The 12220-nt window shown below is 64.5% G+C and overlaps 2 protein-coding genes across 2 annotated transcripts; both read left to right on the forward strand.

The window, feature by feature from the left end:
• The first annotated feature begins 2 nt into the window (after positions 1-2).
• On the forward strand, positions 3-6861 carry LOC125334121. The gene is made up of 2 exons (XM_048320637.1): positions 3-90; positions 621-6861. Exon 2 carries the CDS (start codon positions 4682-4684, stop codon positions 5726-5728), a length of 1047 nt encoding a protein of 348 aa, XP_048176594.1. The 5' UTR covers positions 3-90; positions 621-4681; the 3' UTR covers positions 5729-6861.
• Positions 6862-6923: 62 nt separating this feature from the next.
• METRN (meteorin, glial cell differentiation regulator) lies at positions 6924-10800 on the forward strand. The gene is made up of 4 exons (XM_048320643.1): positions 6924-7009; positions 8006-8427; positions 8540-8599; positions 9662-10800. Exons 1-4 carry the CDS (start codon positions 6924-6926, stop codon positions 9976-9978), a joined length of 885 nt encoding a protein of 294 aa, XP_048176600.1. The 3' UTR covers positions 9979-10800.
• Positions 10801-12220: the final 1420 nt, after the last annotated feature.

Here is a 12220-nt window from a genome sequence, read left to right on the forward strand (position 1 = left end):
ACCAGCGGAGCCTGTTAAAGGGACACGGTCACCGGCAGCGATAATGGAGCGCGGTGGGAAGGCACCGGCATCGGCACCGGGAGAGGCGAGGTGAGGGTGCGGGACACGGGGAATGATGCGGGGGGGTACGGGCAGGGCTGGGCTGGCAGCTGGGTGTGCAGGGAGAGAGGGGTGGTGGGTGGGGGAATGCAGGGGTGGAAGGATGGCGGATGGAGGGGGGGATGGAAGGATGAGGGGGGATGGAGAGATGGAAGGATCGAGGGAGGGATGGAGAAATGGAGGGAAGAATGGAGAGATTCAGGGTGGGCTGGAGGGAGAAATGGAGGGATGGAAGGATGAATGGAGTGGTGGAGGGATGGAGGGAAGAATGGAGAGATGAGGATGGAGGGGTTGGAGAGGATGGAGGAATGAAGAAATGGAGGGAAGAATGGTGAGATGAAGGGATGGAGGGGTGGAGGAAGAAATGGAAGGATGGAAGGGTGGATGGAGGGATTGAGAGAGGGATGGAGGGATGGGGTGGACGGAGAAATGGAAGGAGGGAGGGTTGGAAGGCTGAACGGAGGGGTGGATGGAAGGCTGGATGGACAGATGGATGCTTGCTCTGTCTCTCTCCCCACCAGGGCATGGCAGGCTGGAGATCCTGGTGCAGATCCTGCTGCAGACCCTGCTCACCCCGGCAGCTGCCTCAGGCTCTGCTGACAGCCCCTGAGGCACAGCGGTGACACTCGACCCCGTGCCAGCACCCCGGGGTGCAGCAGGCACCCAGGACAGGCCGCTGTGCCTGCACGCTGGGGGGATTCACCTGCCCAAGCCACGCCTGGCACTGGGACCTGCTGGGGGTTGTCCCACTGCTGTCCCCCATTTCCCAGCACCGCCAGCTCAGCATCCACCCAGCACGCCCAGTTTGGACCCAGCTTCACCACTGCTCCCCAAAATGAAGGGAACTGCTCAGCTGCCACGTTTAACCCCATCCCCTCTGCCTTCCCCTGGCATGGCCCCATGTGAGCAGCAGGTCCAGCTCGGCTGCTGCGCCCAGCTGGCCCTGGGGAGGCTGAGGGAGCTGCCTGGATCCGGCGCCTGGCTCCTGCTTCCATTATTTATAAGGCAGGTTGGGTTTCGCACTGGCAGCCGGGAGGGGGTTTGGGGGAGGAGACTGTGCACACACTCACACTCACACTCACACTCGCACTCACACTCACACCCTGCCCAGTGGGTGACAAGTGCAGGAGAAGCTGCTGGAGGGGACAGTGACTGCAGGGATGTGTGGATCCTTGGCCCCATCCAGGTGCCGCGTGTTTTCCCCATTGCCTGAGGTCCTTCCCCCCGCAGCTCCTTGTCCCCCCAGCAGTGCCCTGTCCCCCCCATGGTGCTTGGTCCCCAAGGAGGTGTTCCAGGGGAATTGCCACCCAGCAGCAGCCTGGGAGCAGGGGTAATGGCCCAGCTCCTGGGGACACACTCTGCACCCAGAACAGGCCAGGTGCCACTGGGGCTGGCAGGCACTGGGAGGCAGTGGGGCCCTGGACAGTCCCTGTTGTCCTCTTGATCCTGGCTGGCACAAGCCCATTGTCACTAACCCCGGCTGCCTCCAGGCCTCAGAGTGGACAAGTTGTGATAGCCCCATGTCCTGGGGATATTTTCATGCCAAGAAGGCTGAAAACTCCTTCAACATGAGGAGTCCCTGGGCAAGGGGAGACTCCGTGTATGTATGTGTCCCTGGGGAAGGGGACACAGCTTGGGTGTCACTGGTCCAGGGGGTACCCACACCCTGGAGTGCCTGACATGGGGAACCGGTCACCCCACTTCACCCTGCAGCCACGGGTCACCATCACAAGCCTCCTGACCCCCCCCCCCGATGGAGACTGTCCCTCCTGAGCGCCAGGAGGGTGGTGGCCGATGTCCCCACAGTCCGGCCAGACCAGCGGCCGAGAGCCAAGTGACACGGCTCCCGCAGCCCGCTGCTCCCCTCCCATCCCAGCGCCCCGGGGATGCTGGAGCTCACACCCAGACCGTCCCCACGGCGACGGGACCCTGGGCCGAGCCTCCCCGGTGCAGCTGCAGCATCCCCGGTCCGGCCGGAGCAGCGGTGGCCGAGCTGGACCGCAGTGCGCCGGGCGGGGGGGGCCGTCGCCGCAGCAACCGCCGTCGCCTAGCGCCGCTGTCTCCCGGTAACCCGTCGCCTAGCAATGGGGGATTTTTCACAGCTCGGGATGAAGAGTTGAAAGTTATTTTTAGCCCGGGCTGCGAATCAATAGGCAGCTCCATTCGCCGCCCCGCAGGATGCACGCGTGGGGCCCGGCTGCGCGGCAGCAGTGGGGGGACCAGGGGTGAGCAGGGCGGGGTCTGTCCAGCCTGGGGTCACCACGCTGGCACAGCCCACGGGGACCCCCGGGGCTTGGCCCCTTTTGTGCTGACCCCAGGGTTCAGAGCTCTTCCCCACCAAGGATCTGATTCTCCTCTATGTTCCCCCCATCCAGGCCACGTGCAGGTGAGGGTGGGTGAGGACATGGGGACCCTCACACAGCCGTGGGGATGGTCACACTGCTGCAGTGACCATTAGTCCCTCTTCTCACTCTGGGGACCCTCATCTTATTGTGGGGACTCTCAGCCAGCCATGAGGACTCTCTTCCAGCTGCTGGGAGCCTCATCCTTTCATGGGAACCTTCTCCCACTAGTGCGGACCTCTACCTTGCCATGGGGACCCCACCTTGCCATGGGGACCCCACCTTGCTGTGGGACTTCCACCTTGCCGTGTGTACCCCGTCCTTTCGATGTGGACCCCCTCCTTGCCATGTGGATCCCTGCTTCAACATGTGGACCCCATCTTTGCTTTGGGGACCCCCATCTTGCCATGGGGACCCTTGCCCTGCCTTGGGGACCCTCACCCATGGATCCCCTCCTGACAGGCTCCCTGAGCTCCCCAAGCCCTTCCAGGGCACATTCCCACTCTCAGGGACACCGGGCTGGGGGTCTGGATGAGAGGGGACACTGAGAGGGGACAGAACCCGCTGGGTGCCATGGAGAGGAGCTCGGGTTATCCCTGCATGTCCCCGGGGATGGGCTGGGAGCTGAGCTGAGGCTCCTGAGCTATTTTTTAAAGACAAGGTGGGTGCCTCCCACAGCCGCAGCTCCTTCGGGTGCTCGGCTGGGCGGGAGAGCTCCCCACGCAGCCTGGGGGATGGGGAGCTGGATGGGGACAGGCTGGGGACCTCCAGCCTCTGAGCAGCCCTCCAAGGTTCCAGCTCCTGGCCCAAATCCCCCTTTTGCCTTTCCCGAAGGGTTTTTGCCCCTGGGCACAGCCTAGCCTGGAGCATCACCCACCCACGGCATAGGGTGGAGGGTGCCCAGAGCCACCCCACAGGGACATTTTGTGGGCAGTGTGGATGCCCTAGGGACCTTCCTGAGACTCCAGGATGGAGGGGGGAGGCCTGCCCAGGAAAGAAGAAACCTTGGGATGACCCAGCAGGAAGAGATGGGATCATCAAAACCCAAAGGAAGCAGCCATGGTCCCTCCTGCCATGGAGCTGCTCCTTGAGTGGCAGATGGGTCTGGGGAAGAGCAGTCCTGGATGAGTCAGAGCAGATCTAGAGGGGACATGGAGATGGTCAGGGGTCTGGAAGAACCTCTCTTGTGAGGAAAGGCTGGGAGAGCTGGGGCCATCCAGCCTGAAGAAACCCTTCTGGCATCCTGGTGATACTTAAGGGATCTTGGAAGAGCGATGGAGAGAGGCTTTCACCAGGAACTGTAGAGACAGAAGAAGGGGGAAAAGTTTTCAGCTGGAAGAGGGTGCGTTTAAATTGGATAAAAGGAAGAAACGCGTTGTGGGGGAGGTGGTGAGGAGCTGGAGGAGCTGTGGGTGCCCCATGGGGCCGGAGCAGCCCGGCCCGGTGGGAGGTGTCCCTGCCCAGGGCAGGGGTGGCACCGGGTGCTCTTCCAAGGTCCCGTTGGAGGAGCCGAAGTTCTGCTTCTCTGCGGGACGTGGTTTTCCCCCGCCCCAGCCGAGCCCCCCGAGGTCCCCTCGCCCGGGGGTGGCGGTTCCCGGCCGCTGTGCCCGCGGTCACCAGAGGGCACTGCGAGCCCGAGCATCCCGGAGCGGCCCGAGGGGTCCGGGGCCAAGCGGGAGCCCGGAGCGGCTCCGGACCCGCAGCAGGGGCCGGCGGTTTCGGGGAGCTCCCGGGGGCGGCCGGGACTCGGACCCCCCCACTCCTTCCCAGTCCCTCGGGGACAACCCCCAGCGCCAGCCGGGGACAAGGAGGGGGTGGCCAGGGGACACAGCGAGGCTGGGGACACAGTCAGGGGACGGCCACCAGACCGAGCTCCCGGCACGGGTGGCTTCTCGGTGGGTGCCCAGAGGTGCTCAGCCCCATGGGCTGGTCCGGAGGGCTGAGACAATTGCGGGGTGCTGCGGGAGCTGTGCCCGGTCCCGGCTCAGCCCCAGCTCCGGGGGCTGCTCCGAAGGGGCTCCTGGTCCCCTCGATGGCCATGCCCCGACTGCGGGGGTGCCCCATATCGTGTGGAGGGAGGGAAGCCAGGGTTGGTGGCCACGGTGGTTTGGTCCAGCTGGTGCCAAGGTTTCTCCAGTAACACGCAGTTAAGGTGGGTCGGGGGCTGTGGAGGGGGTCGGAGGTGCAGACTCACGCCGGGGTGCTGGCATTAGGGCAGACACCGCCCTGTGCTTGCGGGGATGGTGGCACCATGTCCCACCTCCCTGCACCTGCGGTGTCCCAAGAGAACATCCCCGGAGGGTGCTGAGCACCTCACTGGGCGGGGGATCGGCCTCGGTGCGGAGAGGTCCTGGTGTGGGGACACCAGTGCCTGGTGCCACCCTGCCTCTGGTGCCACCTTGCCCCTGGGCACCCGGCCAAAGCCATCCGTGGGGTTCCTGGGTGGATTCCCTGCCCAGCTCCGAGCCCAGCCGGTTCCACTTCCCCGCGGTGTCACCGGGTCGGCCCTGGGACCGTTTCCCCCCTGTGCCGGGGTCACTGTGACCCTCCGGGGCACAGCCAGACCCTCGACCCAGCCACCCTCTGGCAAACCCCACATGGCAGCTGCTGGGCTCAGCACGAGGGCCAGCGGGCAGAGAGCCGCCCACCTCCACCCGACCCCCCCCAGCCCCCGACACCCCGACATCCCGACCCGCTCCACCTTAACCCACAGCCCCTCCGGCCCCTCATTTTCCACGGATTCCAGCAGCATGACTTCTTTCAGCATCATTTCATGGCCGGAGGGCTGTGAATCCTCGTCTCCCCGCCTGCCTCCCCCCTCCCCTTCCCCCCTTCCCCTCTTTCTTCCCACCATCCCAATTTACAATCCCTCATTTCCATTCCGCTCCACCCTCTGGCCGGGGACTTTGTTCCCGGTCTGTATCATCCCATCTCAATTGTTCCGTGTTTATTTCAAACATTTTGGCGGGCTGTCACTGGATGGAAACTTAATTAATGGTGGGGTCTGTAGTGGTGGCACAATAGCGGCTGGAAGGGAGGGGGTGGGAAGAAATCCCGAGGTTTGGAAGGGGGGAATTGGGGGTTCGGATGTGCCTGACCCCCGTGTCAGGCCCGGTGCCACGTGCCTGGGCTCCCCCTGGTTGGAAAAGTGTCTCCGTGAGGAGGGAGATGCTGCTGCTTGTGGTGGTGGGGGGGGGGGTATGGGGAGGTTGGAGGAGTATGTAACTTTTGGGGTACACGTTTCTGAGGGGTGTAAACCAGGGGTGTGCATGGGTTGGGATGTATAGAGCTGGGGGATATGAGGGTTGGGGTGTGTGTGGGTTGGGGTGCACATGGATTGGGGTGTATAGAGCCTGGGGTGCAGAACTCGGGGTGCAGGTGACCCGTGGTGTGTGTAACTCAGGGCTGTGGTGTGTGTAACTCAGGGCTGGGGTGTGTGTAACTCTTGGGGTACACGGCTCTGGGGAGGGGGTATACGTACACCAGGGCATAGATTGGGGTGTACCCAGCGTGGGGTGCCTGTAGCCTCACGCATGGATAGCTTGGGTGTGTACATATCTGTATATGTACATAACTGTGGGTGTGCGTATCCTGGGGTGTACCTGGCCTGGGGTGTGTGCAGGTCTTGGGGTGCACAGTTCTGGGGGGTGCATAAACCAGAGAGGTGCAGTCTGGGGTGTTCATAGCCTGGCCTATGCCTGTAGCCTGGGGTTGTGCAAAGTTGGGCTGTACCTGGCCTGGAGTGTCTATAACCTGGGGTGTGCGCAGTCGGGGTGTCTATAGCCTGGGGTGTGCACAGTCGGGGTGTGCACAGTCGGGGTGTGCACAGTTGGGGTGTCTATAGCCTGGGGTGTGCACAGTCGGGGTGTGCACAGTCGGGGTGTGCACAGTTGGGGTGTCTATAGCCTGGGGTGTGCACAGTTGGGGTGTGCACAGTTGGGGTGTCTATAGCCTGGGGTGTGCACAGTCGGGGTGTGCACAGTTGGGGTGTCTATAGCCTGGGGTGTGCACAGTTGGGGTGTGCACAGTTGGGGTGTCTATAGCCTGGGGTGTGCACAGTTGGGGTGTTCCCAGCCCGGGGTGCTGTAGCCGCGGCTGTGCCCGGCCGTGGCCGTACAGAACTCAGGGTGCACCCGCGGGGGGACGGATCTGTAACCTGGGGTACCCCAGCCCTGCGCCGGCTCCTGTCCCCTGGCTCGGCCACGTCCCCGCCCGGTGTCCCCCCGTGCCGGCGGGTGCGGAGAAGCCCCGGGGGGCTCCGGGGATGCCGCTGCCGCGGGTGCCGGTGCCCCCGGCGGTGGGGAGGGGGTCTTGGGGGCGGGTCCCGTGCCCGCCCCGCCGCCGCCATTGGCGGAAAGTTCGGGGCGCGACGCGGGGTGGTGGCCGCACTCCCCCGTCCCCGGCGCCCCGGCCCCGGTGCGGGCAGCGGTGCGGGCAGGGCCGGGCCGGGCCGGGCCGCCCGGGGCCGCCGCGGGCGCGGCCATGTGGGCGCTGCGGGCGCTGTGCCTGGCCGGGCTGGGGGCGGCCATCGGCGGCGGCGCGGCGGACCAGTGCAGCTGGAGGGGCAGGTAGGCACCGGGAACAGCGGCACCGGGAACAACACCGGCAGCGGTAACAGCGGCCCCGGGGGCAGCGCGCCGGGCGGGGCGGGGGTGGCACAGGCGGGTCCCCGGATCGCAGCCCCCCGGGGAGCTCCCGCCGCCCAGGCAGGTTCGGGGGGGGGAGGGGGAGTCTGCTCTCTCCCCTCCCCCCCCATCCATCCTCAGGGCTGACCCCCCTCCCTCATCCGTGGGGAGGGTCACGGGTGGGACGCTGGGAACCTGCGCCTGCCTCAGTTTCCTCACTCCTGGGTGCGGCTCCCCCCCGCTTTGAGGGATGCTGGTCTCCCCGTGGGGCTCCCCGCCTCTCCGGGACCCCTTCCCTGAGCCCCCCCACCCGTGAATCCCCGTGGCCAGCGGGACCCCCAGCCTCCGGCAGGGCCCGAAGCATCGCCCGAAGGCGCCTGAGTCCGAACAAAGAGCCGGGGCCCGCCAGGAGGGGCTGCCCCGCGTGGGGGGACATGGGGACCACGAAGCCCCCAGCATCCTGTCAGGGACAAAGCAGCCCCCCGACTGTCCCCGCTCCCCCCAGGCTGGCGTCCCAGCGTGTCCCCCGCCACCCCCCACAACGCCGCGGGAGAGGAGTGGCTCCAGGCATCCCACGCGAGAGTGGGACCCCAGCATCCACTGGGGATCCCCAAAGTGGGAACGGGTGACCCCAGAGTTGTGGGCACTCTGGGGGTGGTTTGGGAGCCCACACTGGATGTGAAGGGGGCTGTGCTGCTGTGCCCCCTCCTCAGCCCCTCCCAAAAGGTGCTGGGGGACACAAGCACCCCGAAATGATGTGGTTGAATCCCAAGCCCAAGTCATTGAGGGTTTGGTGCTGTTCCTGCCTGTGGCCATCCTGCACACTTCTGTGGAGGGGCTGCTTGGGAGTGCAGGGTGCTGCTGTGCTGGGGGACACGTGGGCTGCGGGGGTCCCTGTCACCTGGGGGGTCCCGGCTGACACGGTGCCGTGCCCCACAGCGGGCTGTCACAGGAAGCTGGCAGCGTGGAGCAGCTGTCCCTGCACTGTGCCGAGGGCTCGCTGGAATGGCTGTACCCCACGGGGGCCCTTCGCCTCCGCCTGGCCCCCCGCCTGCCCCCCACCAGCGCCGCCGTCAAGGGCGGGAGCCCCCCGCATGTCACCGCCTGCATCAAACCCACCGGGACCTTCCGGGGGGCTCAGCTCTACCTGGAGAGGGAGGGGGTGCTGGAGCTGCTGCTGCCGGAAGCCCCCCGGCCCCGCGCCCGCTGCTTCAGCTGGCTGCCCCAGGAGAAGGTGGCTCTGTTCCTGCAGGCCACCCCGCACCCCGACATCAGCCGCCGCATCGCCGCCTTCCGCTACGAGCTGCGGGGGGACTGGCTGGCCCGCCCGGCGCTGCCCGCCGCCAGCCTCAGCGCGGAAGGTGAGCGCCTCGCCCAGCCTCAGTTTCCCCTTCCCGTGCCGGAAGGGGTGAGGAGGGGCTGGATCGGGGTGTTGTCCCCCTGGGTGGTGACAAGCTGTGCTTGGCCTCGCAGGCGCGTGCCGGCCGTGCAATGACACCGAGATCCTGATGGCCATTTGCACTAGTGACTTTGGTGAGTGCAGCCCCTGGGGCTCGGAGAGGGGGGGACGGGCACTGGGACACCTGTCCAGGCTGGGCTAGGCTGGGCTGGGCTGGGCTGGGCTGCACAGAGCGCTGCTATGGGATGGGGAATGGGAATGGGGATGGGAATGGGGATGGAGATGGAGATGGAGATGGAGATGGAGATGGAGATGGAGATGGAGATGGGAAAGGGAAAGGGAATGGGGATGGGGATGGGGATGGGAATGGGAGTGGGAATCGGAATGGCAATGGGGATGGGCATGGGAATGGGGATGGGAGTGGGAATGGGGATTGGGATGGGATGGGATGGGATGGGATGGGATGGGAATGGGAGTGGCAATGGGGATGGGCATGGCAATCGGACTGGGGATGGGAGTGGGAATGGGGATTGGGATGGGATGGGATGGGAATGGGAATGGGAGTGGGAATGGGGATGGGGATGGGGATGGGAATGGAAGTGGGAATGGGAATGGGAATGGGAATGGGAGTGGGAATGGGGATGGGGATGGAGATGGAGATGATGGGGATGGGGATGGAAACAGGAATAGGAGTGGGAATGAGACAAGAATGGAGACGGGGATGGGGATGGGGATGGAGATGGAGATGATGGGGATGGAAACAGGAATGGGAGTGGGAATGAGACAAGAATGGAGACGGGGATGGGGATGGGGATGGGAATGGGAATGGGGATGGGCATTGGAACAGGGTTAGAGATTGGGATGGGAATGGAGACGGAGATGGAGATGAAGATGAGGATTGGGATGGAGATGGGGATGGGAACAGGAAGGGGAGTGGGAATGAGACAAGAATAGAGATGGGGATAAGGATGGGGATGAGAATGCAGATGGGAACAGGGACTGGAAATGGGAATGGGGATAGGAATGGGGATGGGGCTGGAAATGGAGATGAGGGTGGGAATGGTGATGGGAATGGGGATGGGGACAATGATGGAGATGGGGATGGAGACAGGGATGGGGACAAAAACAGGGATGTGGATGGGAATGGGGCTAGGGACAGAGCCATGCTGACACCCCTCCCTGCCTTCCCTCCGCAGTGATCCGTGGCAGCATCCGGAGCGTCTCCAACGACGCAGAGCTGCAGGAATCCATCATCGGGGTGAGCGCCACGCGCATCCACCGCCAGAAATTCCCGCTCTTCCAGGCGGGCGGGCGGGCGGGGCGGCCGGTGGGCAGCATCCGCACCCCGCTGCGCTGCGGGGTCAAGCCAGGCCCCGGCACTTTCCTGTTCACGGGGTGGCTGCATTTCGGGGAGGCCTGGCTGAGCTGCGCACCCCGGTACCGGGACTTCCAGCGCATCTACGAGGGGGCCCAGCGCACGCGCCAGAACCCCTGCGAGTTCCCCGTGGACTGAGCGGCTCCGGGAGCACAGCCCGGCCCCGCGGGCGCTGGGGGACTGCGGTGCTGCCGTCACTGAGAGCATCCCCGGGGGACACGGGGACGGTGCCTGGAGGGAGCGGGGCACGTTGGGCCTTGCCACGTAGCCAGGCTGTGGCAGCACCCGCCGGCGGGCTGGGGGGTTCTGGGAAAATCCTGCTGGAAGGGAAGGGATTTTCCTGGGGCTTGTCCGGGGTGCCCAGGGAGCTGCCTGGGTGAGGGGTGCAGCGGCGCGGGGTTGGGGCTCCCAGGGGACCGGGGGGCTGCATGCTCAGGGGATGCTGTGGGGCATGGTGGGTCTGGCACCAGGGGGGCAGCCGGACCCCCGGACCTCGGCAGGGCTCGGGGGAGGGTGGCCGTGGTGGCCGGTCCAGGGACACGGTGGGCATAGAAGGGAGTGGAAGGGCCAGGAGATGGATCTGTAAGGTTGGGGGTGGAAGGGGGAGCAGGCAGCGGTGAGCCTGGCCCTGGCATGGGCAGGAGCTGTGGGGCGGATGCCGAGGAAGAGGAGGCCGAAGGGACAGAGGGGAATGGCGAGGTGGGAGGAAGGCTGGCGCGGGGAGCAGAGGTGTCCTTGGCACAGTCAGGGCAGGACCAAAGCGCCGACGCAGGAAGGTGCCATGGGAGCAGGGAGCGGTCACCGTGCCACCCGTCCCCGCCAGCCCTCGGCTGAGCGGGGCACGCCGTGCCAGCCGCGGGGAACTTTTGACCGTGGGGGTGGGGGGGCATCGTATGTGCACTAAAGTTATAACGATACCAAATTTGTGACTTCTTTTTTATAAACTAAGCTGTATTTGTAGCGTGTGGCTCCTGTTTTTACTGCGCCGAGCGGGACGTTCACCGACAGGCACTGCGGTGTGTGCCACCTGCTTCCCCCTGTGCCAGCTCCAGCTGTGACCTCCCGTGGGGCTGCAAACAGCCCTGATACTCGCATATCTCTCTGTATGCAGAGATTTATTGCTGTTTGCACATCCTACATCCCGGTGATCCCCAGGACGGGTTGCTTCGGGGTCCCTCTCCCTGGGCATCCCTGGGTGTGGGGGCCGGGGGCGGGTGGCCCCGTGCCGGGTGGGTGACCCCGCTGGTGGAGCTGCTGTCAGGACTGATTCTTGTCAGAGCCACCGGCCACAAAGCCTCATTGTGCCGGATTGTGCCGCGCCAGCATCCCGACCCTGCCCACTCCCACCCCGCCGCTGCCCCCTCCAGCCCCCACCACTGGCTCCGGCTCCTCCGGCTGCGCTGCTTCCCTGGGAATGGTGAGGGAACGGGGCCTCTGGACAGGGATGGGACATGGGAATCCCGGATGGGGATGGGGAACAGGACTCTCAGTCATGGAAGGGACATGGGATCCCCAGCCAGGGATGGGATGTGGGAATCTTCACTGGGAATGGGGCACAGGAGCCCCCCAGACAGGGATGGGATGTGGGAATCTCAGCCTCTTGCCTCTGGCTCCTTCTCTTGCTGTGCTGGCATCCCTCAGGGTGGTGAGGGGGACAAGACCCCTGGACAGGGATGGGACATGGGACCCCCAGCTGGGGATGGGGCACAGGACCCCCAACCAGGGACCTTTCCTCCTCACCAGTGATGCCACAGGTGCTCAGCACAGGAAATCCCAGCCCCTGAGCCCCCCCAAACCCCTCGAGCCCCCCAAACCACCCAAGCCAAGCTCCTGCCACACGTCTACTTGTACTTAACATCTTTCAGTTTTGTTTCAAGAACACCTTTTCAAATATCACCAGCCAGGACGAACTGCCGAGCATTCGGTGCCTCTGCTGACCACAATGTGCTTTTCCTTGCCAAAAAAAAGAAGTTTCCAAGGAATGCTGTGGGCTTTGGAGCTTAATTAAATATAAATATCTGTATGTGTGTGTGTATAGAATGATCTGGTTGTGATAAGATCCTGGTGGGTTTGATACACAACACATGTTTTCCCTTGAGAAGTGTTTGTAGCTTACTTTATGCTTTACTGCCGATTTTATACTTAGATATTTTGATTTTATCCTTTTTACTGCCCCATTTTGGGGCCGGGCTGGGCTCTGAGGGCAAGATCTGGCCCTGGGGAGGCTGATGCTCCATGCTGGGCGCTGGAGGATGCCAGCATCCCCCTGGATTTTGGCAGCGAGCAGGAGCCAAGCGAGGCAGGGGGAAGGGGGAAGGAGTGGGAAATCCAGCGGAGGAGGAAAAAACGAGGCTGGAAAAGCAATAAATGAGGTGCAAAG

Source organism: Corvus hawaiiensis, chromosome 16 (assembly GCF_020740725.1).
Source record: "Corvus hawaiiensis isolate bCorHaw1 chromosome 16, bCorHaw1.pri.cur, whole genome shotgun sequence".
In the NCBI taxonomy this organism is placed as follows: Eukaryota; Metazoa; Chordata; class Aves; order Passeriformes; family Corvidae; genus Corvus; species Corvus hawaiiensis.

What these genes read in the sequence shown, in the direction of transcription:
- LOC125334121 (XM_048320637.1), top strand. Translation starts at nt 4,682, where the DNA reads ATGGTGGCACCATGTCCCACCTCCCTGCACCTGCGGTGTCCCAAGAGA.
- METRN (XM_048320643.1), top strand. Translation starts at nt 6,924, where the DNA reads ATGTGGGCGCTGCGGGCGCTGTGCCTGGCCGGGCTGGGGGCGGCCATC. An exon ending in CAGTGCAGCTGGAGGGGCAG is followed by an intron (nt 7,010 to 8,005) that starts GTAGGCACCGGG and finishes CGTGCCCCACAG; the next exon opens with CGGGCTGTCACAGGAAGCTG. An exon ending in CGCCAGCCTCAGCGCGGAAG is followed by an intron (nt 8,428 to 8,539) that starts GTGAGCGCCTCG and finishes TTGGCCTCGCAG; the next exon opens with GCGCGTGCCGGCCGTGCAAT.